General features: G+C 40.2%; 1 protein-coding gene across 2 annotated transcripts in view; it reads left to right on the top strand.

Moving 5' to 3' along the window:
• Positions 1-26,078, top strand: part of CNTNAP2 (contactin associated protein 2) — a 1,210,705-nt gene that overhangs the window by 400,527 nt on the left and 784,100 nt on the right. For both annotated transcript variants that reach the window (XM_087766336.1, XM_087766327.1), the window contains exon 3: positions 23-216. In XM_087766336.1, coding sequence (XP_087622462.1) covers positions 23-216 — 194 coding nt within the window. The remainder of the gene's footprint in view (positions 1-22; positions 217-26,078) is intronic.

Raw genomic sequence — 26,078 nt, 5'->3', positions numbered from 1 at the left:
CTGTTCTGTTTCAACCCAACAGGTGCAGGAGGTTGGTCTCCATCAGACAGCGACCATTACCAGTGGCTGCAGGTGGATTTTGGGAACAGGAAGCAGATCAGTGCTATTGCGACTCAAGGCAGGTATAGCAGTTCTGACTGGGTCACTCAGTATCGGATGCTCTATAGTGATACAGGGAGAAACTGGAAACCATACCACCAGGATGGAAATATCTGGGTAAGTCATTGGTGTAAAATGGAAGCATACACTGTGGCGATGTTGATTGACTCTGTTTTTAGGAGCTGTACACCTCATACAACTCTTCAGTGTTGTTTTTGCGAGGATAGAACAGAGCTTAGCCCAAAACATAATGATTCAACTTGCAGCTGCTGTCAGGAGGCCTATCCCCAGATTAGCAAGGCCCATTTGGGATGATGGTAGTTGTCAGAACATGCAGATATTTTTTGGTTGTTGGTATTCCTCAATGAGTGTATTATGCTTTGGTTTTCCTTTCCCTGCCTTTTCTTTTTACTGATTTCATGGAGTAAATGTGAGACGCAAAAGTAGTTTTGAAAATTCTGCTCTTAAACATTAATTTCGGAAGGTAATTTCTTCTTTTTGTGTATATGTGCTGGGGAGCAGTTTTATCATGTATGTGTTGTTTTCCATATAGATGCTACCAGGATATTTATGCTATAATAATTTTAACAAAAAGCATATAATTCGGTTTTGTCTTTTATATTTTTCATGGATAAGCTGCTAATTTTGTTCTTGCTTAGAACAGTAGCCTTCCATTTTGCTGACAAAAAAATGATAGCTATTACTTAACATGCCTGTCCTCATAGCAGTTCTTTCAGATGGTTATTCTTTTTCGAAAGTATACTTTGAAAACCGCAAAATGCTATCATTCTTTCTGAAACCAAATTAAATTGATTAGCTATTATGCCTCATCAGAAAAATATTATCAAAGCAGACAAGCTTTAACATTGTGCTATTTTAGATTCACGTTTTTGCCAGGTGCTTCCTTTATTAAGGTCTGTTATTAAAAATGAATGTCAAATATAGAGCATAAGGTGAATGGTTTTTTCTGTATAAGAAAAACTTGCTTAATATGTGGAGTACATAGAGCCAGTCATTTTTTATTAGAGTATTGATTTATTGAAAAAGCCTCCTCCATGTGCCAGATAGGACTCTGAAAGAGAGAGAAATTAAAGCCGGGGGAACAGACAGGAGTGAAGAGAAAAACATTGGGTGCTGCTTTAGATTCCTTAGGACTTGGTGGTATGAATGTTGTTCGTAAGGGTGGGGGAGAGCTTGTGCTTATGCTTGATAAATATAAAAAGTTTCTCTTTTAAGGCCCCTTATGTATATAAAGATACTTACAGCCTTTAGCGTTTATATTATCTTAGATGTAGAAAAGCTTCTTCAACAATTACTATGGAAATCATGAAGAATTTGTCTCAGAGGTATGAGAGAGGGCTATGCAGCTGGCTGAGTGAACAATATATAAGGCAGTACAGTTAGGCTGAGGAAAAAATCTGTTCTTAATACCTTGAAGGGAAAATCTTTTGGCAACGCATGATTTGATTGATTTCAAAGTGGCCCACCTTTCTGAGGGCTTTGTAGAAAGTCTTTATTCTTATAATGTTTCTTAATACAGAAATACTGCAAGCTTCTTCATGAGAGAACATTTATTTTTTCTCTTTATTAGCAATTATGTATGAGTGGTGAATTCAGGGGGAATACTGTTGGTCTGTTATTGACCGTTGATATCACTTGCAAAAATGTGCGATGAGTTATGAAGCAGCTTGCTACTTCTATTTGGAATGCTAAACCTTTGGGATATACTTAGCAAGCTGTTTGCTGCAGTACTGCTACTGTTCATGTCCTGCAGTTTTTATGCAATGCTAGAAAAGCAGTTTAAAAAACAAAAAAAAAAAAGCTACCTTATCCCAGCTTTCTTTTTAAGAATAAAACTGAGCTACTAGCAAAAAAAAAAAAAAAACAACCAAAAAAAACCAAAACAAAAAACCTAGGGGTCTTGACTCTACTTCTGCCTTGCCTAAAACAGTATTGTTTCTGTTGTTAAATGATGTCTGAGCCTTGGTTTAATATTGAGAACGCTGTGCTTATTAGCTATTAATGTCTTAAAGTTCCCAAGGTAGGGGAGGTGCCTGAGCATGGAGAAATACTGTTGTACTATTATAGTAGTGGTATGAGGAGACAGCCTTCCCTGATGTGGAAATGGAGTGGTGCAGAACTTCCCATCACATCTTCCTCTTAGTGTCACTTTGCTGCTTTGAATTTCTTGTACAGAAGCTATGAGGGCCGGATCAGACCACATGAGCCAAGTATCCAGCACTGGCAATTTAAACTCATAAAGTCAGATTTTGCCTGACTGAAATGACCATGATGATCTTAAAAATCTCACATGATTCTGGTGCACTTAGAAATCCTTGTAGGAAGTATTCAGTCTTTCCTTTTGGATTTGTACCTTTTAGAAGTTTTATCCACAAGAGAAATGTGCTATGTAACCTTTGATTAATGCCCCTCTTCCATCATCCCCATGCCTGAGTGTCATTGTTTCCTAACAACAGTAAATTTAAAATTAAAGGAAAAAGCAAAGAAAAAGAGGAAAATACAAGTGCAGAGTTCAACAATATTTAATACTAAAGCAGTTATGATATCAAATGACATAGCCAGAGGATGAGATATGGGAAACGGAAGGGAATAAAAATAAAGCTTGCTAGATGAGTTGGAGAGAGAGCAAAGGAGAAGTGATTTCCAACAAAGATCTAGTTAGGAACAAACCATGGTAATTTGCATAAAATACTGAAGTGACCCCCTTCTGTATGCATTAGTCAGGGAGGAAAAGAAGTGCTATAATTATCTCCTAAGTAGGAGAGAAATGAAAAGGTTCTCAGGAAGTCTGTGATGGGGAAAGTGCTTTCAAGGTGAATTTAGAGTAAGCTTCCCAGTTCTATGAAATAGATTTTCTGACCCCACCCCTCCTGGGCTTTTGGATATTTTCAATTTCCATGAATTTTAATAAGATGAGTGAATGTGGCTTCTTTCCATAAAATGCCTAGCAACTAAAGAATTTTGATCACCTCTCCTACCTTTGCTCTTGTAGTCTGAGATTCTAATTTTGATAGGTCATGAGGTTTCCCTTCATACGTCAATCCACTGGGGCATTTCATGTACACAATATATCTTTGTTTTGGTATAGGTTTTCATTTCTGTTTCCGCATTAATGCCATCTATCTGTTTGCCTAATGGATACATACCAGACATGTTTCTTTACATAATACTGTTTCTATTTCCTAACTCAGATATAGATGATGTAAATGTCTCAGACTAAGCATAATGCAAATATGCCCTATATGTGTAATAAGTAAATGCTGACATCTTATGAAAACATTGAGACTCAAATGATAAGCATTAGTGGCAGAGCTGAGCACCTCTAAGATTCAAGCCTTTCCTAAAGGAAATTGGAAAATCCTTGGTACAATTGAAGAGGTATCATCATTTAAAATTTGATTACTCTAGGAGAACTTGTGATCAGCTCTCATCCATCTCATTGTCTTATTCTTGGGGATATCAAAGTCACAGTGATGAAAGAGAAAGTGTTACTGTAATTATGAGTTTTAAAAAAAAATACTGATGGGAAAGGTGGAGTGCAGACCCTTTGCTCATGACCTACAAATTATATTCTGTAGTTGACTTGTATCTTCAGCCTCAGTGAACTTCAGTGGAGTTGCAAAGATGTAAATGAAAGCAGATTTTGCTTTTTTACAGAAAACTTAGCCCTCGACCAAGTAGCTGCTGCTTCAGTTGAAAGCAATTATGTTTTTCTGGTTTTGTTGTTTTTCTTTCATTTTTAATTAAAGTGTATTATGCATAATGCCTACTTTTGTAGCATTTTTATTGCTGAAAAGATATTAAGTGATTACAGAGCTTTCACTATGAAGAATGATTTTTGGAAAGGAATTTAATTGAAACAATTATATTTTTTTTCTAATACTGCTCGTTCTGATCCTTTATTAGGTGAAATAATCAGAATGCCATCACGCGGCATGTACCGGACAGCCAGGGGATCAGGCCCAGTCAGCATGGGTTTATGAAAGGCAGGTCCTACTTGACTAACCTGGTCTCCTCCTATGACAAGGTGACCCACTGGGTGGATGAGGGGAAGGCTGTGGATGTTGTGTACTTGGACTTTAGTAAGGCATCTGACACTGTCTCCCACAGCATTCTCCTGGAGAAGCTGGCTGCTCACGGCTTGGATAAGTGCACTCTGCGCTGGGTTAAAAACTGGCTGGACAGCTGAGCCCAGAGAGTGGTGGTGAATGGAGTTAAATCCAGTTGGCGGCCGGTCACAAGTGGTGTTCCCCAGGGCTCAGTACTGGGGCCAGGTCTGTTCAACATCTTCATTGATGATCTGGATGAGGGGATCGAGTGCACCCTCAGTAAGTTTGCAGATGACACCAAGTGGGGTGGAAGTGTCGATCTGCTGGAGGGTAGGAAGGCCCTACAGAGGGACCTGGACAGGCTGGATCCTTGGGCCGGGGCCAACTGTATGAGGTTCAACAAGGCTCAGTGCCGTGTCCTGCACTTGGGTCACACCAACCCCATGCAACGCTACAGGCTGGGGGAGGAGTGGCTGGAGAGCTGCCAGGCGGAAAAGGACCTGGGGGTGTTGGTCGACAGCCAGCTGAATATGATCCGGCAGTGTGCCCAGGTGGCCAAGAGGGCCAATGGCATCCTGGCTTGTATCAGGAATAGTGTGGCCAGCAGGACCAGGGAGGTGATAGTGCCTCTGTACTTGGCACTGGTGAGGCCGCACCTCGAGTACTGTGTTCAGTTTTGGGCCCCTCACTACAAGAAGGACATCGAGGTGCTGGAGTGTGTCCAAAGAAGGGCAATGAAGCTGGTGAAGGGTCTAGAGCACAAATCTTATGAGGAGCGGCTGAGGGAGCTGGGGTTGTTTAGCCTGGAGAAGAGGAGGCTGAGGGGAGACCTTATTGCTCTCTACAACTACCTGAAAGGAGGTTGTAGCGAGGTAGGGGCCAGGCTCCTCTCCCTAGTAATGAGTGATAGGATGAGAGGAAACGGCCTCAAGTTGCTCCAGGGAAGGTTTAGGTTGGATACTGGGAAATACTTCTTCACCGAAAGGGTAGTCAGGCATTGGAACAGGCTGCCCGGGGAAGTGGTGGAGTCCCCATCCCTGGAGGTATTTAAAAGACTGGTAGACGTGGTGCTTAGGGACATGGTTTAGTGGTGGATTGGCAGTGTTAGGTTAACGGTTGGACTTGATGATCTTAAAGGTCTTTTCCAACCTAAACGATTCTATGATTCTAAATCCAGTAATTTAACTGTAAAATGAACTTGGCATTTCTCTGGGCGCTGAGAAGCAACTTGCTGTTTAAGAAACGCAGTCTCTTCATTTTCGTGGTTCCCCTTGTTACTGAAGGAAGGAAGTTGGTACAGCACAGTGGATTTAACTTGCATAGGAAAATGAGCTCTCAGCATTTCAGAGCATTTTGACGTAGTATTGAGCCAAATTTCTTTGTGAAAGGAAGCACAAGTGGGTTGGATGATTAACTTTTTCAAGCTGTGTGAGACTTCAGGTGTTTAATACTCTTGGGTGCCTTTGGAAATACCAACCATCAGACAGACCTAAAGTAACATTTAATGTCTAGGTAGATATAAGGGAATCATCTGCATCTCTACCTAGCTGAAATTATGTTGGAGCCATCTGCTCAGCATTTCTGCTCATCCCAACATGCTAATTCTGGTTAGATTATTCAGAGAAAAATCTGCAAGCCTTATCACATTCTGAATTCCTTCTACCTGCTCTACAGAGCATCATTTATAGATGACCAAGGACTGACTGCATACATCTTGGAGTACAATGATTTGTGTATAGCAACTACAAGTGAAGAAGAATAAATTCTAGCATACACCCGGTCTGTTAGGACATGCAAGAATTATTTGCTTTGTAAACACTGTCACTGCTTTTTCCCTGAGAGCCAACTTATTTCCATGACCCTAAACTAAACAACATTAATGAAGGGCGCTACGAAAGAATTCTTGAGTTTGACGCTGATTGCTGCTTTCCTTTTCTGTGGTAACTCCATAAGATCTTGAGTAGAAACTTACATCATAGAAAGATTTGCTACGTTAATGGGCTTATGGGCCTGGATTTTGTGCTTGGTTTTTTTTTTTTTTTTTTTTTTAAGTAGTTCTATTGAATTAAATTATCTTATTAAACGAATTTAGTTTATATGACATTATACTGGCTTGCAGTTATGGGAGCATTTAAAAAATATGAAATGTGATTAGAATGGTCTGTGACCTGCCATTTTGTTGTTGCTGGGCTGCTAGTAGAATATCAGATGCTGTGCAGACCTATTTAAGCACGACAAAGTGGTTTGATATATTAGTCAGTGCAAAAGTTTTGACTAGTGTTTATAGCAAGGCCCTGAAGTCTTTTGGGAATGTTGTGAATTTATTGTTGTTTTCTATTTAAGGATGCCCTGACCTATCCTGTCTGGAAGGATTTTTATGTCTGGTATCTTGCTGTCTCCGTAGCAATGCCTGCAAGGTGACCAGTGTCATTTTTACTGGCTCTTAATTCTCCAGGTATTTTATTACCAGGAACACCTTTTTTAAATTTTAACTTCCCTTCCGTGTGGAAAAAAAAAAAATCTGATTTTTCTCCTGGAATCTCCTTTGTGCCTTTTCTTAATTTCATTATGCCTTAGCTTGCCTGGATGTTATGTCTCTGAGTCCCTGTCTCCCATGCCTTTATCTTATAAAGATTGCTCCATTCACTTGCAACAGCCAATATCACCTTTATGGGTGTATTGAGTGAATGAGGTGTTGTAACTCCCACCGAAGTCAATATGTCTCAGCACTTAGTGCACATTGCTAACCTATACATTGAGGGTCCATGACTGAAATGGTATGGATACAGGAAAATATTTCTTTTGCTGTAGTGAAGCTAAGCTCTTTTATAGATCTAATGTAAGTCTCTGCTATGATGTCAAAAATATAATAAGTGTTAGGACACTTATTATAGGACACCTTTAGAAATTCAGGCAGCTACTGACAAGGAATTTTTAGAAACCCTGAAGAAGAGAACTTTACAGATAAACATCAGTGCTATCCTGATGAAGCCCGTTTCCTGATCTCCTCCTCTCTGTGTGGAATCTGTTAAGAGAAATTGTATAAATTTTTAATGCCTTTAGAGAAACACACTTGCGGTTATCTGAAATATCATGGCAAAATATATCTTTGCCAAATGCTGTCACAGCCACAGACTGTATTTGTATTAAAATCACAGGATCAGGAATAGTGTGGCCAGCAGGACCAGGGAGGTGATAGTGCCCCTGTACTCGGCACTGGTGAGGCCGCACCTCGAGTACTGTGTTCAGTGTTGGGCCCCTCACTACGAGAAGGACATGGAGGTGCTGGAGCATGTCCAAAGAAGGGCAACGAAGCTGGTGAAGGGTCTAGAGCACAAATCTTATGAGGAGCGGCTGAGGGAGCTGGGGTTGTTTAGTCTGGAGAAGAGGAGGCTGAGGGGAGACCTAATTGCTCTCTGTAACTACCTGAAAGGAGGTTGTAGCGAGGTGGGTCAGTCTCTTCTCCCAAGTAACAAGCGATGGGACAAGAGGAAAAGGACTTAAGCTGCACCGGGGGAGGCTTAGATTGGATATTGGGAAAAAATTTCTTCACCAAAAGGGCAGTCAGACACTGGAACAGGCTGCCCAGGGATGTGGTTGATTCTCCATCCCTGGAGGTATTTAAAAGACTGGTAGACATGGTGCTTAGGGACATGGTTTAGTGGTGGATTGGCAGTGCTAGGTTAACAGTTGGACTTGATGATCTTAAGGGTCTTTGCCAACCTAAGCAATTTTATGATTCTGTGACAGAAGATCTGATGGCCTTTTAAATGTTAGAATACTAAGATTAACACCAAATTGGGATAAACAGTAATGCTAGATTAAAATCATGAATTTTCTGAAAAACAAAAATAGATACTGACAGGATTCTAACTCATAATGTATTTTACATATGAAGCTATGGCCTGATTAAAAGACCTTCTAAACATATTTTTGTTTAGAATCCTTGAAACCACATATTTTGTGCATGAAGAAAGACCTTTTATGTTATTTTTAGGAGAAACATGGGTTCACGAGTTTGCTTATAATTTTAAATAACATTTTTTAAGGGAAAGATACACTGACATTTTGGAAATAGATTTGATCAGATGGGAAGTTACAGTTTTTTTCACTGCAAGCTACTCATCCTGTTTATGAGAGAAAGATTGTATAATTGTATTAGGCTCTCTCCACAGGCACAAGCAGAACTATTTTAATCTATCGCAGAGTATGCCAGGTAGACAGAAGACAAAATTCCTCCTGGTGCTGTGGCAGACAGTGTCCGAGCCCTCCCTTGATTCTGTACAGGCCATTAAATAAAAAACAAACTGGGGTAACATATTAGAGGTTTGCACTGTATTCTGCTAGAGCATTTCCATTCTCAAGGATTGTTTTCTAATCTGTTGTTCTTAGCCTGCGGACTACTTGTCTGTTTATGTTAAGCCATCAAATTTTAAAAGACAGATATCTAAAGGCAGGCACCTAAATCCATTTTTTAGCTCTCAGATGGCTTGGTTTTCAAATACCTTAGAGTGTCATCATCCCGCAGTGAAATACAATGTGCAGGTCTTTCTTTAAGCAAGCCCACAAGAGTGCATTGTGTACTTAATCAGCTCAGCAATGACAATACTCATAGTCATGGCTGAATGGCATTGCGTCTCAGCTACCAAATCTTTCTAAGATACAGGCTTTGTAGCTCATGCACAGCACTGAGCAGGACCCACACTGGCTGCATAACAGTAATGCTTCCAGTTCTCAGCTGGTATGTACAGAGCTGAGTTGAGTGCGTCAATAGGCTCTTAAAACTCCTAGCACGGTTATGCAGGTTGTCCTCAATCCCTTCTAGAAAGCCTGAACACTTGCTTAGGTGATTGAAACAGAGCTGAATTTTCAAAGTTTTTGAATTTTCACAGATTCTCTATAGATACACATTTGAATGTCTAGATTAAGATCTACTGAATGTGACTGAATAAAATGGACTATAGCAATTTGCTTGCTGCTTGTCAGCCCTCTTGTTTGGCTACCATGTATGAATATACCAAGAAATTTATGTGGCTCTTATTATAGTAGAAGGCCAGCGTATGACCAAAAATCTGCTTTATGGCACTCCTGATCTTTTATTGTTGATAGATACTGATTTTTATATTTTATCATATATTGAATAAAAAGTACATCTAGCCTAGTGTAGCTAATGTTTCATTTGATAAAAGTATGGTTAGAAGTGGAAGTTCTAGTGATCTCCACAGATTTAAAAAAAAAAAAAATCATGATACAGATATTTGACATGCCTTAAGTTAAATTAGAAATTGTGGAGTTACAGATCGTGAGTCTTGCCCATTTACTTAGTCATCAGGTTGCATTATGTTAAAATACTTGTGCAATGTATTTGACATACATACTACGCTTCTATACGTAGCTGTCTGTAGCACTGTCGAAAAGCTGATCTGCCAAGGACTTCCTTAGTTGCTTCCTATTTTTTCCCACGAGGGTGATGAAACTCTAGAACAGATTGCCCGGGGAGGCTGCGAGGGAGCTGAACCGAATGACCTGCAGAAGCTCCTTCCAGCCTCTGATTCTGCATGGTGTCCGAGATTTGCCGAAACTGCTAACTGTTGAAATAAAGAGGCAAATCAACCCTGATATATTCTGTGCTTCTCCCCTCTTTGATGGATATAGCTTTCATTTCTGTCTGCAATTTATAGTTGGCTGCAGTTTCTATAGTGAGATGCATCATAGAATATCCCTAAATACTAGGAAACTTCAGATATTAGTTCTAACTTCAAGGAAAAACCCATCCATAGCACCAGTAACCTAATCGCAGTTCAACATTTCCCTCTTAATAGTGCTGTCCTGATCCAATGTTGGGGGAGGTTTCGATACGATCCCAAGGACGAGATTAAGACGCTGGAATCGGTCAGATGTCATCCAACCTTTTACTTTTATTTGAGGGGAGAAGAGAATGGAGGGAGGAGGGAGGGCAAGGGAGGAGAGGAAAAGAATAGGGGGGAGAGAGAGACAGAGAGAGAGAGAGAGAGAAAGAGAAGGAGGAGTTTATCACCACCACTGTGAGTCCGATGATCTCCCGCAGGGTCTTCGGTGGCCTCAGGCTTCGTCAGGGACCGAAGGGCGGGGCCTTGAGGGTGCAGGAACGGAAGGAGTGGTCTTGCGCGCTGCCGCCGCCCCCGCCGAGGGGCACGTGTGCTCCTTATATAGGGGCTCTCACGCATGCGCGGATCACAAATGCGTACGTGCGGTTCGCCACGGATGTGCTGCCCCCGCCTCTGCTCTTTTCGCGCCTTTTGTCCCTGCCTCGGCTCTTTTCGCGCCTTTAGTCCCTGCACAGGCGCACGAGGTTGTTTTTCTCAAAACTGTGGAGAAGAGGGTTTTCTCGAAGCGCGACGCTGGACGGCGCTACAGCGGCAATGTCGAGACAAAACCGCATTTGGTACCGGTTCTCTACAAGTGCCTTTGCTAAATGATTTAAGTTCTGATCCAGTAAATACTCCGGTGCCTAACTTCAAATGTTGAAATTAAAGTAATAAGACTAAGTGTTTAAAATTGAGTATACACGGTCGGGGAGTGTGCCCAAGTATGTTGGTACAACACTTGGAAAAAAGCAGCAAAGGTCTTACTGAAATTCTTTGGGAAGTACCGTACTACAGGTAATAAAAACCTTACATAAATGTTAGGCAGGTGTAAAGCAGGAAATGTTCTCAGCTTTCATTTGCTTGGCATGGCTAAAAATGAAACTGTGCACAAAACTGTGGTGCATCAATCTGGGTGCTTATTTGATGGATTTTTTAAAAAGGTTTGGTTTTTCCCTTATTAATGAACAAAAAGATATTTGTATTGGGGAGCTCTTAAAGTGACGCAGGTATGCATTGCAACTTCTAAAATCCGTAGATTGGGAGACAGTCATAGACAGCATTTTATGTTTCTCTAGAACGTGCTTTTTGAGTAGTCTAAAGACGTGTGTTTGGCAGAATAGATAGGTTTGTGCTAGTACATGAAAGATGCAGTTGTGGCAATTCCCATGAATCGAAGGCATTTTGCTGTATTACTTCTGTTGCCTGTGAGGTCTGGTATGCAGAAAGCATAGCGTGTAAAAGGTTGTCTCCCATTTGCCCCTTGGCTCATTAGGTGTTAACTTTCCAGTGAAGATGAGCATAATTACCTAGGAGCAAGTAATGGTTGAATCAACAAACATTCACTTCCATGTAAATTTTTGGGTTTGTGCACCTGTGGAATTATACCTTTTAGCCTCTGGTCCTCCCTGGAGATTGGTACCTATCAACTGGGGAGACGGAGCTTTGCACAGAAAAAAGTGAGATAATGCACCATGGGAGGCTGACAATTAAGACCAAATCCTGCCAATACGCTTGTAAGTGCCTGACTTCAAAATCAACACAGTTGCTTAAGTAACATTACACAAAAGTGTTTATTTGCACAAACGCATGTGATCTGAAGCCCCCTTAACACTAGAAAGTGGACTGCTTCCTTTGTGAAAACCACTTTCCATTCTGTTCCTGGAATTTAAAGATAAACTAAAAAAGGGAAAAAAGAAAAAAAAAAAAAAAAACACATTTCTTTAGCAGTGTATGAACTCTGGCTTCAGAGCAGAAGTGCATTTTAAGGGGAAATTTGACAATGCTGCTGCTGATGCGCTACATGTCTGTGGCTGTATAGATAACTTCAGCCTGAGGGTTCTTAATCTGACAACTTTCATGAGCAGTAAATTCACATTAAAAATATGAAAAAGTTAGACTCAGGCCAAGAAAACTCCTACGTGCTATTTCCTAAATTTTCTTCTTGCCTTGGGTTTTTTTTTTAAATACCTTCAGACTCCTTAAGATAGATAGAGAATAGTACATTGCTTATTGACATGGATCCTGTTCAGAAAGGTATATAAGGAAACCCTTAACTTTTAGGTGGAACTTAATTCTTGTTGGGCTCAACAGAAAGCATGAGTAAATTAAATATGTGCTTAACACTTTCCTGAAAAGTGTTGCTTTTGTATCATCATACAGTCTGTACTCTCTGTGATATTTTACAAATTGGTTTTATGTAACGTAATTGGCTACAAATAGTTGCTATTTTAGATGATAATATTTTTCACTACCTTTTATAGTGTACGTGCTTATGCACATAGATTATGAGTTAATCTTTACTAAAAACTGTTTGTCATGTGCATAAAAGTAAAAAACAATTACAGAAGTTTCTGAATTGCATTACATCAGTGTTAGACACAACAAACCTGTTCAAGTGAGGCATTACTGTAGATTGATACTGCTGTAACTCTAATTTCTTGTAGACAAATAGAGGAAAACTTGCTTTAATTTGTTACGAGTCTCTCAAATGTGTCTATCACATTGCTTTATTTTATGTACATAAATGTAACTAAAATGACATAATACAAACTTTCAAAGCTATAATAGGATTTGCATTTGTGCCGTTGCAGGCAAAATTCGTTCATATTGATCTTTAAAACCTGATGTGGAATTGTTCCTCCTAACACTACTTGTCTGCAGCACAAAATACCACAACAGAGGAGTAAGTCTTGGCTACTATAGCAATAAAGGCTCAGTAAGGGCTAAGTCTTGTCTCAGCCATCTGTGGTGGGTTGACCTTTGCTGGACTCCAGGAGCCCACCAAAACTGCTCTATCACTCCCCTCCTCAGCTGGACAGGGGAGAGATAATATAGCAAAAGGCTGGTGGGTTGAGATAAGGACAGGGAGAGATCACTCACCAATTACTGTCACGGGCAAAACAGACTCAACTTGGGAAAATTAGTTTAATTTATTACCAATCAAATCAGAGTGGGATAATAAGAAATAAAACTAAATCTTAAAACACTTCCCCCCCACCCCTCCCTTCTTCCCAGGCTCAACTTCAGTCCCAATTTTCTCTACCTCCTCCCCACCAGCACAGGGGGATGGGGAATGGGCGTTACGGTCAGTTCATCACACGTTGTCTCTGCCACTTCTTCCCCCTCAGGGGGAGGACTCCTCACACTCTTCCCCTGCTCCAGCATGGGGTCCCTCCCATGGGAGACAGTCCTCCATGAACTCCTCCAACGTGCGTCCTTCCCAGGGGCTGCAGTTCTTCATGAACTGCTCCAGTGTGGGTCCCTTCCAGGGGGTGCAGTCCTTTAGGAACAGACTGCTCCAGCGTGGGTCCCCCATGGGGTGACAAGTCCTGCCAGCAAACCTGCTCCAGCGTGGGCTTCTCTCTTCATGGGGCCACAGGTCCTGCCAGGAGCCTGCTCCAGCACAGGCTCTCCGTGGGGTCACAGCCTCCTTCAGGTCCATCCACCTGCTCCGGTGTGGGGTCCTCCACAGGCTGCAGGTGGATATCTGCTCCACTGTGGACCTCCGTGGGCTGCAGGGGGACAGCCTGCCTCACCATGGTCTGCACCAGGGGCTGCAGGGGAATCTCTGCTCTGGTGTTTGGAGCACCTCCTCCTCCTCCTTCTTCACTGACCTTGGTGTGTGCAAAGTTGTTCCCCTCACATATTCTCACTCATCTCTCCAGCTGTGATTCCACAGTTGGTTTTTTTTTTCCTCCTTCTTAAATATGTTATCCCAGAGGCATTACCACCATTGCTGATGGGCTTGGCCTTGGCTTCATCTTGGAGCTGGCTGGCATTGGCTCTGTCGGACACAGGGGAAGCTTCTGGCATCTTCTCATAGAAACCACCCCTGTAGCCCCCCTGCTAGCAAAACCTTGCCTCACAAACCCCATACACCATAGTATAAACTAGTTTGAGTTAGCTTGGCGATACCCTTACCAACAGTGATCAGCAGACAACAATAATTTTTCTCTTTAAATATTAAACACAAAAGTCACTGGTTATGCTGAATGCTGAGTTGTGTTAAATGCTAGTTTTGATGAGCATGTTTTCCAAAGTGCTTAGCTAAAGTTAAAGAAGTGCTCGGAGAGCATTTGTCTGTGCATTCATCCTAATGAAACTACCCACAGGAAGAAATTCTTCCTGTTTGGAGGAGTAGTTGCACTGTCACGATGTTCGGAAGTAGGAGTGTCAAAATCATTGTTTTGCAAACTGTTTTTCAAAGTATTATTCCGACTTTGTCTTACAAAATCAACAGCCAAAATTCTCCATAAAACAAACTACAAGGTATTAATAGGTTTCTAACTCTCAGATCTATTCTCTGAAAATGCGAGAAGCAAGCTTATACAATGAATCACCATGATCCTGAAGGTTGTTTATTTTCATGCTCAGGTCATAAACTAAGTAGATTATAGTAGGAAGTGACTTTTAAAAAAACAAATAGGAAAGAGTATATTTCAAGAAAGAATGACACATGAACTTCTGGCCAGATCCAGCCAATCGCTTGTACAAAATTTCTTGTACTGAGTGATTTGCAGGGCAAAGTCCTTTTAAAGTTAAAAACATTGAAAGTGAGTGGAGAGGGCATGAGGAGGAAAAATACTCTCTTCAGCTCGTCACTTATTTGAAATAACCTTAGTTATTTCATTCTTTTGAAATACTTAGAAGAATGAGATCAGTTTCTGATGTGCGACTTCGTTCCCTGCACTGTGTTACAATATTTAGACAGTGAGTTATGAAAAAACTTGATGCCAGCTGAGGATAGATGCAGTCTTTTTTTTTTTTTTTTTTTTTAAACTTTTCAGCTTTATTGGTCCATATCATAGATTTACTGGAAACTGAGTACAGTTTTGTACACATACTTTTCCTGTTCCCATCAAGTCAGTCTCCTTAATTCATGATAGATTTTACCAGAAAGCCAGAAGCAAGGGAGGAGAGGAAAGGGAGAGCACTGCTGGACGAACGTACTCAAGATGTGCCTCTTTAAAGCAGCATTTTCAAAGCAGTAATGAGTTCATATTCATAAATCAGGTAACTCCCAGTGCTCCAAGAAATAAGGCAAAGCTGCTGACATGGCATTGTTGTTAAGTTTCTGTAGAGAAATAGAGTTCAAATGCAATTGGGAGTGACTGTAACACGGACTTAAGGCTTTTGAGACTGAAGATTATGGTTATGTTACACTCAGGCTTTTTTTTTTTGATACAAAAAGGATGGGACAGAGGTTCTGCAGCAGAGGTTAGGGACTAGGTTAATATTTAGTTAACAATGAAATAGTAAAGGCAGAGGTCAAACTCTCTCTGTGTAGCGGTGGGGAAAGAAAGAACACGTGAACATTGTACCGTGTTAGACAGCAAGACCATGAGAATTCTGCAGATATTAAATGGCTAAACCTTTACTATGTCCAGTATTCTACAAAAAAAATTGAAAGATAATTGTTAGCTTAAGGGGAGAAGAGGGAGGGGAAACCCTGTCAACCTCAAGTATTTAATCAGTGGAAATAAGCCAGAAAAGAGAGAATCCCTGGTGCATGAGAGCAGATGCTTATGACAGACCTCAAGCTGAACTCTTAAGAGCTTTTTGGCATGGCTAGGCTGTCTGTGTCAGGTAAAAAAAAAAAAAAAAAATTAGCTGCGACAATGACAAGAGTTTGGTTTTGACTATCTCACCAGGCAACCTATTGATTAGATCTTTTCCCCATATTTCATCCAAGTGTGTGACTAGTTGGAGTGCTTTTATTATTGCTTTTGTCGTTTAGCATGAAGTTACTGACAGATACATTAGTTCGATCTGCTTTCAGATTCATTATTCTATCTTTATTTTCAAGGTTAGGTTGATAGGAAACGATTAAATACTGCTACCTCCACTTACGCAGACCCAAAGGTTGCTTGCTCTTTCTCCGAGAGGCATGGGTCAGAATAAACTCCTCTAGCTGGTGGTAGCTCCAGTCTAGAGATATTTTGTCACTTCAGGACAGACTCCCTTTGAACAGCAAGCACGCCAAGAGCTCCATAATAAGGACTCTCCCCAGACATGAAGTGGTGATAAAAAGAAGTCCCTGTTTGTCACTTTTCAGGACTTCCGTATGATGACTTATCCTGGAATAGATTGCCACTAGAAATGCTAGAATCCTGTTTATATTATAGCTAGATTTGCAATAAAAAGGTGGGAGTTTTGTGTTTGTTTTAGGAATTCTTGAGGACCAAAACTTCCTAGCTTGGCTTCCTAGCTCTCGCACACATAACATTTTTCCCATCTCTAGACTGCCTGATATGTGTGAGGAATATCTTGGGAGTGAAAGGAGAGATGAACTGCTGATTCTTAGCATCTTTGGTTAATGTATTAAAACTGGTGAATTAACATATCTGTTGTAAATCCTTTGACATACTATGCATTGGAAAGGAAGAAGTTCTTTTTATATAAAGGTGCAGACTCCCTCCCCCCCATTAGTACTATAGCTGTAAAAGCTGCAAAATCCAAAATTATTGTGATTTAAAAGTACTTAAGAAAATACTGTTGTCACAGTTCAGTTGGAAGGCTAAAAGCGTCAGTCTTTGAAATCAGATTTAAAAACTTACTAATTTCTCAATAATGGATATAGCCATTAATATTGTAGTTAGAACACACAATTTCTATTTATTTGAGGATTGCAAATTCTGTAGAATGGCTTTACTGAAAAGCTACTTATCATATATGTATTGTACAAGTATGGTGAATGTAAAAAAGCTGCAGAGATGCATAAGCTACAGGAATATCAAATTTCTATCCTATTAGTAACTCATAAAAATATGCAATGGCATTCAAAGCAACTGGTTAAAGTCAATTAGCCTACTGATAAAGGTAATACAAACCACTTGTTTCTACAACTTGTATTGCTACTTTAAAGTACAGCACTGGAGGAACATTATACGTGTCAACATATATGCACTGCCTGGAAGTGTCAGAACCAGCAGAGCATTAGCAGGCAGATGCTATCTGCAAAGAGATGCTTAAGAGGAAAGCATGACGTCCTCTTCTGAACAACGCCTGACCGTATGCCTGACCTACCAAGGTAAGGTAAAACTGCCAGAGGTAAACGATGCTCACTGCTTCTTTCTGAACAAGGCATCCACATAATGACATCCTTTTCTTCTAGCTATATTTTAACATTTTTTTTTTTTCTTCAGTGAAGTTCAGTGGTGTTCTTGCACACAGTAGAGCCACGGTCTCCTATCAATAAAATCCACTCTTGTTCTTTCCCCTAGTTTGATTCCACTTTCCTGCTGTTGTCAAAACAAATCACACTGGGTGTAACACAGATGAGTACAATGTAATGGATTCAGTTTGCTGCTGACATTATTTTCTTTTCTTGTGACAATTTTCATTGGCTTTTCTCAGTGTTTTTTGGTATTCTCTCTGCATTGAAGGTGGAGAGAACCTTGAGTTGGTTTGGGGTTTTTCTGACTCTTCAGAAGTCTTTAAAGACACAGGGAAAGGTGCATACAAAGAAAGTGAGGTCAGAAATCATAGGCAATTTTGTTCTAGTGTTTTGGTGTTCCTCGTCTGAATACAAGGGAACATTTCTACATTTTTTTTTCTAATCTTATTTCTTCCAGCATTAAACTGTAATGAGGTACTTTCAAGTAGAGAAGTTGAAACTTTCAGTTTTGTGCAGACATTTACTGAATATTCATATTTCATAAAACCACTAGCTCTTAGTTGCTCTAAAGTGTGGTTGTACAGACTAAGATAAGCAACATCTAATCAGAACAAGCCTTAAGCCTTGAAGCAGGAAAATAATAATGCATAAATTTTATTGTAAAATCTAGTATTTTTTGCACATAATAGCATTAATATGCTGAACCTGGTGCATTCTGGAGTATGGTTCAATGTGAAAAACTTCTGATCTGTTTAAAAACCTCTGTGTGTGGCAGAGACAGAGAAAGTAAATATCATGGATATGGATTACTAAACCTTCTTAAAAGGAATAGACTTGTAGGATCGGTAGCAGAGTCAAGGAGATGTAATAGAGATTTCAGTTCTCTGAACTATGTTAATATCTGATTTGGGTAGACCATGTGTAATGTCATTGGTACTAAAGAGGGTTTCCTGGTGCTAGTTAGCATTGTCTCTTTCCTCACTGTTAAAAGCTGAAGCCCAAAGAACTCTATGTTGTCACGCGAACCAAAAAAACCCTATTATAAGTATTCTAGAAGATTTTAGAAATACATATATAGGAGATACAGTTTTCTGATGTAGTGTTTGTAAAGATGGATGTCCTGGGTATTTGTTATACCAATCCTACAAAGCTTTGCTATATTCAAAAGGTAATATTTTTAAAGTTTGATGGGCATGAAATGGTGGTTACTTCCGTCTGTCATTTTGGAAAATGAACATTGCCGTATTAAGCTCTTTTTGTAAGCTATGTAAGAATTCAGTTATGAGATCTGAGATCTGAAGTTTGAGATGAATACAAATACGAATATTTGAATAGAAAATATGAACCCCAGCTTCATATTAGAAATAGCTTTACATGTAGAAACAGGCTATAGTTCTCCAGAGTGACACTTATCTTCCTTAACCATGACATTATCTTTTTCTTCCTGCAATTTCTTGCATTGCTTACTACGCATCTTTTAGCTCATTCAAGAAATTAGTCTGGGGGTTAACACTCAGCAAGCCATTAAGTGACTGCTGTATAACAAATGTATTGCAGAAGAAATAATATTGTGGTATTAACTACAGGTTATACAGAAATGCCTAATGCAGAAAGTAAGTTACAAGGGCAGTGCAACTTTCAGGTTTTAGTGCATGACCTGGCAATCTTCATATCCTTTTAACCTAGCTATACGCACAAGTTCTTGTGAGAGTGAGAAACAAGGATGCGTCATTTGTTTCTCCCACTCTCTCTGCTCTTCATATCAATCCCTGCTGCTTTTACTCTTCATTGTGTATTATTGCCTCCCCCTTTCCCTTGTCTCCATCTAGCAATCATAGTCAGTTTTTGCTTGGCATGCTGTATTAGAGCCAGCTCAGCTTCTACATTAATGGAGTCACAGAGCTCTTAGGTAACAGCTGCCTTTTTTCCCATATCAGGCCACAGCTGATCTTCTCCCTTCATGTCCCCTTGCCAGCCAACCTCTGATCAAGTCACAGCAGCACCGATGTGTCTGCTGAAAACGGTAGACATACTTCCCATCTCACTCACACGCTCACTCATTTTAGCTGAAACTTTAAAGGGTGAGGAAAATTCAGTCAATGACCAATCTGGATGTGCTAAAGGTTCGAAAATGTCATAAGTAACCCAAACTGGCTGTTAAGTGGTTTGTTAACTGAGCATATAAACCTGCCTTAAATTACTTTTTTTCCCCTCTAATGACAAATCCTGTATCTGCCCTCCACATCTTAAAGTGACAGGACTGTGAGACCTGATACGATCTTGTCTCATGTAAGTCATTGCAATTAGTGTCATTGTCCTACCTGTGAACCATCATTCTTCATTTATAATCTGCGTACACTTGTCACTCAGAATGCTGAACAGCAAAGGCTGTAGCTCAAGCTGTTTCAGAGGAGTTTAACCTGCAGGGAATGTTACCTCTGTGCTACTCTATCACCAAACACTTATCATAATGATGCTGCTCTGATAATCTTACTTTAGGACCCATTCATTTGCTGAGGACAACATGACTTATAAAGCCGCAAACTAGCTTCTCGGCAGCAGAAACAGCACCGATAGCTGAAGCTGTGTAGGAAAGTGATATGGGAGTAGAACTGACCGGCTCACAAGACTAAGTGCTTGACTGAAGGAAGCTTAGCTAAAAATGAAATGACTGTTGATGCCATGAAATGTCAGTCTTTAGGAAAACAAAACCAAGCAAGTACAACGATAACAACATCATCAAGTTAAGAGCCAGATTTCATGTTTTATCACTGATAATGAAATAGTGCATGTCATGTGTCTTCTCATTTTACACCTGTCTCTCTGAAGTTATCTGATCGCTGGAGTCACCCTTTGCAGCCGATCTGTACACTGCTGAATGCGACTATTGCCATTATTCCTATCAAGTATCTCTGGCCATGCTGCTAAATTTAAGTCCATCTCTGTTAAAGAAATTAGAGGTAGCAAAACTACTAAGCACTGTGGAAAAATACTTTTATACCTGTAGTCTGTTTTCCTCCTCTCACCCGAAACACAAGCCTTTCATGTCTGGTCTTTACCAGCTATTTAGGTGCTACTGATGTAAAAGCACTTTCACTCTGTGCTTTCTAAAACTAGGTTGTGGAAATGCTGCTTCTTAGTCATCTTAATCTGAGAAAGCTGTAGTGTGTGGGACTTGTTTGACAGGGTTATCTTGATGTCCTTTAGACAGACCTTTTATACAATAAATGAACTCAGAGATCACTGCCAGAATACATCAAACGGTCCTACTGAGAAATCCTATTTCACCAGCAGAATAATTGGCCTGAAAAATGACTTCTAGAGATTTACACTGTAATCTTCATAAAAGGAGCCTTTACTGAAGCTATGGGAGGGAGCAGGGAGGACAGTGCGGTTTGCTGCATGTATGATGCTCTCTATATGGCCATTATTGGCATTAAATCAATATTGGTATTAAGTCAAACTTGTCAGTAGACTGCAACTAAACAAAAAAAAAAAAAACACAACACAAACCTGCTGTGGCTTTAGAACTGGTATCTCATGGGATGCTTATGGTTTTAACTAGCAGACAGGAGAAAACAGAGGAAAAGACCTGGAGAAAGGAAACAGGATATTGCAGAAGATAAATAGAATTTTGAATAAAGAAATGTTATACATCTGCTTGCACACGTAAAAATCTTAGTTGTTGTTGAGGTGTTCCTTTAAGCCTTGAGCTGTCCTGAAAAATTCCCTGTTTGGAACTCCTAGTTTGAGAGTTCACTGTCCTGTTACTGGAAAATTTATTTAAAACATTGGTTATATTAATCTTGAAAGTGTCTCTCTTAAAGTGAAAAGATCGTATATTACCTGAAATAATCTGAATTTCCAACTTAGAGTGATTTTTACAATGAAATGTGCTAAGATAACTACCTAACTTCAAGTTAGTTGCTGTTGAATAATAAACCTGCAGATGTTGGTACAGTATAATTGCACTGCACACAAAGTTTATGAAAGCCAGGATTTATTTTGATCCAGATTTGGATTACATTCCTTAGCTGAGACTTGTGTTTTGTTGCATTATATGAAATCTTCTCTTTTATCTCTTATTTCTCTAAGCACTGTGACCTTTATGTAATAATTTTAGTCTTGATTGTCCTACATAAATTGCAAGTATTATAGAAGAATGGAAGATTCAAGACCTATTCGGAAAGAAATTTGCTAAACCAACCATTCAGTAAGAGAAACAAAGAAGTTCATTGAGATAAGGTCATTAAAATGCTAACAACCCTTATTCAATAGGGGACACTTGTTCAAACTACAGCATAAGTTGGATAGCCTTTGGGAAGAAATTGGGAAGCATTAAAGAGAAATTTCTAATGCTATATTCACAGAAACCTCATGAAGCTTTCAAAATAACCCTTTGATCTGAGGAAAGACTACTTGATCCACCAGTGCTAATTGGGAGGGACACATTCTTGGCCTGAAGGGCCAGAAGTTTAATGAACAGTGTAAAATGATGTTGGGTTAAATGTCTAATATTAATGAGAAATTTTAGTATTCCTAAGTATCACAAGAGCATAAACAGAACCAAGAGTCCAGAAAGATGCCTGAAAAGTTCTGCTTACAATGGCTTTTACAGGAACAGACCTGAACTCAGGATTTTAACGCTGAGTAACCTGTACCTTGTAGTTACAGGATGGGTCTTCAAGTAGCCATTGTATTGTTCCTGCTTGAGGGATGCACTGATGGGATGCACAGCCGCCAGTGGGATTTATCATTTAGAAACTATACATTGGTAATGGTCACTTACAAGGACAAGATATTTTCTTCTTGAAATGATGGATTTGTCAAGGCTTTTTCTGAGCTATCCATACACATGTTGCAAATCAGCAACTAAAGGGGCAGACTACTAAGAAATATTATTACTAACACTCACTGAGTGAATTTGATTTATGGGAGACATTTGGAACCTCCAAGTGAGATAAAGCATTCAGTACAGGACAGGTCATTGAAGAGAAAATCTGCCATTAATCTAAAAAGGAAGATTTTTCTTTCACTAAATGGAAAGATTTCTTTCCATGACTAATGCAGCCTCATGGGGTTTATTGCTTTAGCATGTTTTATGCACTCTCTAGTCACTTCTGCACTGTTTCATGTTGGACAAACCTTGTAACCAACATGGACAATGTTTGTGCCAAAATGAATATTCTGGAAAGGTCATACCAGTGACTAGACAGTTCTTTCCATCAAAAGAATATAGCAAAAGGGAAAAAAAATACAGCAAATCTGTTCATATAGTACTTGAAGACAGATTTAATGGATTAATGCAACTTAGAGTAGAAAGGACAGCTCATCAATTGCTGCACAACTTGCGGATGTTGGACTCCGTAAGAAAAGATGTTAAACGTCGGTCTCACTTATTTGAGAGAACTTGAGGAGTCCTTAAATAGCTTCTACCAAAAACTCTCAGCAAGTGACAAAAGTAGCTCCATATTACGCACGTTTCATCAGAACCACCAGGCTTTTCCTTGGAGGAGCTCGTTATTAATATCCAGGAAAAGGAGCAATTGCCCTCAAGAACTCTTACATGTACCTGGCACAAAAGAAAAGAGCAAAGCAAGGGTATGTCATAAATATGTAACCAGGTTGCAGAAGATAAAAATGTTAAAGAAAATGTTGATCTGTGTGGATGGACTTGCTTACTTCCCAAGAAAACACAAACTACCAAAAATTTATGTCAGAGTAGATAAGAAAAAGCAGTCAATTTGAGATGCGTTTCTGATAAAGTAGAGTCAAGGTGGTCTTTGAGTCACCGCCATTTCTACTCATTCAGAGGGCCATGGACAAACTTAAGTCAGATGACAGTAGTTCCCAGACTCACTGCCACAGTTTAGGGGGTATGTTTTTGTTACTTTCCCTGATCTTGACTTCTTGACTCAGCAAGAAGTTGTTTAGCATCCAACCCCCACCCGTTCACTACAACTTAAATGACACTGGGATGTTGTAAATGCTGAACAGAGGGGTTTTTTAGATTTTTAAAAAAAGTTTCCAAGTATAGCTGTCATGTAAAGAACTGTAATACTTCTTTTTGTACGCAAACCTTATCCAGCTGATCACAATACACACCAGGCCAGTTCATGTTAACTTGTGTTTTAGAAATAAAGCAGATTCTCTTTCAGAATCATCCGTATTGGTCCCTTTGCATAAAATATCAGTGTTTCATTTGGGGGCTAATGATAGGGAAGCATCTATTCATTTAACGGTCAAAACATTTCCTGACGGTCCATATGATGTTTATTACGAATAAAGTCACCTTCTAAGACCTCAGTTTGGTTCTGTCCTAGTTTATGGCAGGATAGCTCTGTGAATCTCCAGGACAATTTTTACTCTTCATTTATCTGTCAAAATATGAATCAAAAGATTTCGTAATTGCTATCGCTTTAGCAAGTAGCATTAATAGCTAATCCTCCATTTTCATTTTTCCATAATGATAAAGTAGATTTGCACCCACATATGAGATTTTTACTTAAGCGAGTTACTCTGTTTCATATTAGTCATCCTATCAGTTTTTTTCCAGAGACTGCATTGTCATCTAAATAAGTTGAGATTATGTACCTCAGAGAAATGTGCTTTTAGCATCTACAAATTCTTTTTGTCATATTCAGGCAGTAAAAAGGGGCAAAGAGGGAAGGGTCACAAATAATGATGGGATTATATGATAATAATGGTTAGGTTATGTGAACAGGACGTATGCGGCTGAACCAGAAGTCTTTCCGAGTTGGGAGAATAATAATGTTCATGCCACGTGAGCTAAAGAAGTTTCTGTAACGCGGGGAGGTTGCATCCCACTTACTGCAATGCATAATACAGTAACGTGGATTATATTCCAAAGTATTTTTGTCACCATTCACTAGATTTGACAACCCAATTAACTGTATGGCAAGCAAAATTACTGCTTCTTTTCCCAGAACTCCATGTCCTACTACTCTTTTGGTCAGATGCTTGATTGGGGCCATCAATGGAGATAACAAAGTTACCAAGCATTAAGCAGGGATCTTCTTGAGGTGGTTTTCAAGTATTTTCCCTCCCAGAATCAAAATGACTGGGAGACTTGGAGAAGTAGTGGAAGAAACCAAAGTATCTGGATTATGATCATATATATATATATATATAAAAAGCTGGTCCTCAGTATTCTCCACATACTATGCAGAGAGGTAGAAACAGGGACCAGCTTTTACCTTTGGGATAGTGCAGTTCTCCTCTATCAAAGTTTAGTAATGCTTGGCATAATCTTTCCAAGTCTGATTTTCTTCCAGTACTAATGGTATGCGGTGTGTCTATGAATACCACAGCACACAGGGGCAGTACGCTACATCTGCACAGCAGCCCTCACCGGGAACCCCTAGCATTTGTGCTTCTGCTGAACAAAGACATAAGAACAGTCTAGTGGGGTCGATACCAGGTTTTGATCTTAGCTAAAGCCAGTTGGCATGCCTCTCAAAGCAGCAGTCTGTTTTGAAGACTGCTGGTTACAGGAGGGGGACTTTCTTAAAAGTAGTTGGTGAGACTTTTGACAGGTTTTTATTATATGTTTCTTCTCTTAAATCTTATTTCTTTTGAAATTTTCTGTTTGTTTGGTTTTACTGCTTTCCTATGTCATTTAAGCATATCAGGACTGCAGAGTTGTTTTGGAAATAGATAACATTCCTCTTTTTTTCTATTTCAGTGGTAAAGGTAGATGAGTTCAAAGTGCAGAACATCTCATTTGCTGATCAAGCTAACTTGATCAAAATGGGGAAACTGATCTGCCTGATGTCAAAAGTAGTTTATTGTTGTCACTCATTTGGGATGTGAATACAATAACCTTAATCCACTAGTGTGAATAGTGGATTAAGGGGGAGGGGTAGGCCTGTATGTTAGGGAGTGTTTTGACTGTCTGGAGCTTAACGACAGCAATGATAAGGTTGAGTGCTTATGGGTAAAGATCAGGGGGAAGGCTAACAAGGCAGATATCCTGGTGGGAGTCTGTTACAGACCACCCAACCAGGACGAGGAAACAGACGAAGTGTTCTACAAGCGGTTGGCTGAAGTCTCACAATCCCTAGCCCTTGTTCTCGTGGGGGACTTCAACTTACCAGATCTCTGCTGGAAATACAACACAGCAGAGAGGAAGCAGTCTCGGAGGTTCCTGGAGTGTGTGGGACATAACTTCCTGATGCAGCTGGTAAGCGAGCCAACCGGGGGGGTGCGCCGCTGGACCTGCTGTTCACGAACAGAGAGGGCCTGGTGGGCGATGTGGTGGTCGCAGGCTGTCTTGGGCTCAGCGACCATGAAATGACAGATTTTTCAATTCTAGGAGAGGTAAGGAAGGGGGTCAGCAAGACCACTACCCTGAATTTTAGAAGGGCGGACTTTGGGCTGTTTGGGAGTCTGGTTAACAGAGTCCCTTGGGAGGCAGTCCTGAAGGGCAAAGGAGTCCAGGAAGGCTGGATGTTATTCAAGGAGGAAATCTCAAAGGCGCAGGAGCAGGCCGTCCCCATGTGCCGCAAGTCGAGCAGGCGGGGGAGAAGACCGGCCTGGCTGAACAGGGAGCTTTGGCTAGAACTCAGGAAAAAAAGCAGAGCCTACAGCCTTTGGAAGAAGGGGCAGGTGACTCAGGGGGACTCCAAGGATGTTGTGAGGATATGCAGGGAGAAGATCAGAAAGGCGAAGGTGCAGCTGGAACTTAAACTGGCCACTGCCGTTAAAGACAACAAAAAAAGTTTTTATAAATATATCAGTGACAAAAGGAGGGCCAGGGAGAATCTCCCTCCTTTGTTGGATGCAGAAGGTAACCTGGCCACAAAGGATGAGGAGAAGGCAGAGGTACTTTATGTCTTCTTTGCCTCAGTCAAGCTAGTCATCCTCGGGTTTTTCAGGCCCCTTAGCTGGGAGACAGAGATAGGACGCAGAGTGAAGTCCCAGTTG

The sequence above is a fragment of the Nipponia nippon genome, unplaced genomic scaffold (genome assembly GCF_047370975.1).
Source record: "Nipponia nippon isolate SJK-2023a ecotype South Korea unplaced genomic scaffold, ASM4737097v1 scaffold_1, whole genome shotgun sequence".
Taxonomy (NCBI): domain Eukaryota; kingdom Metazoa; phylum Chordata; class Aves; order Pelecaniformes; family Threskiornithidae; genus Nipponia; species Nipponia nippon.
The sequence above is the reverse complement of the archived record's forward strand: the minus strand, read 5'-3'. Positions and strand labels throughout refer to the sequence as shown.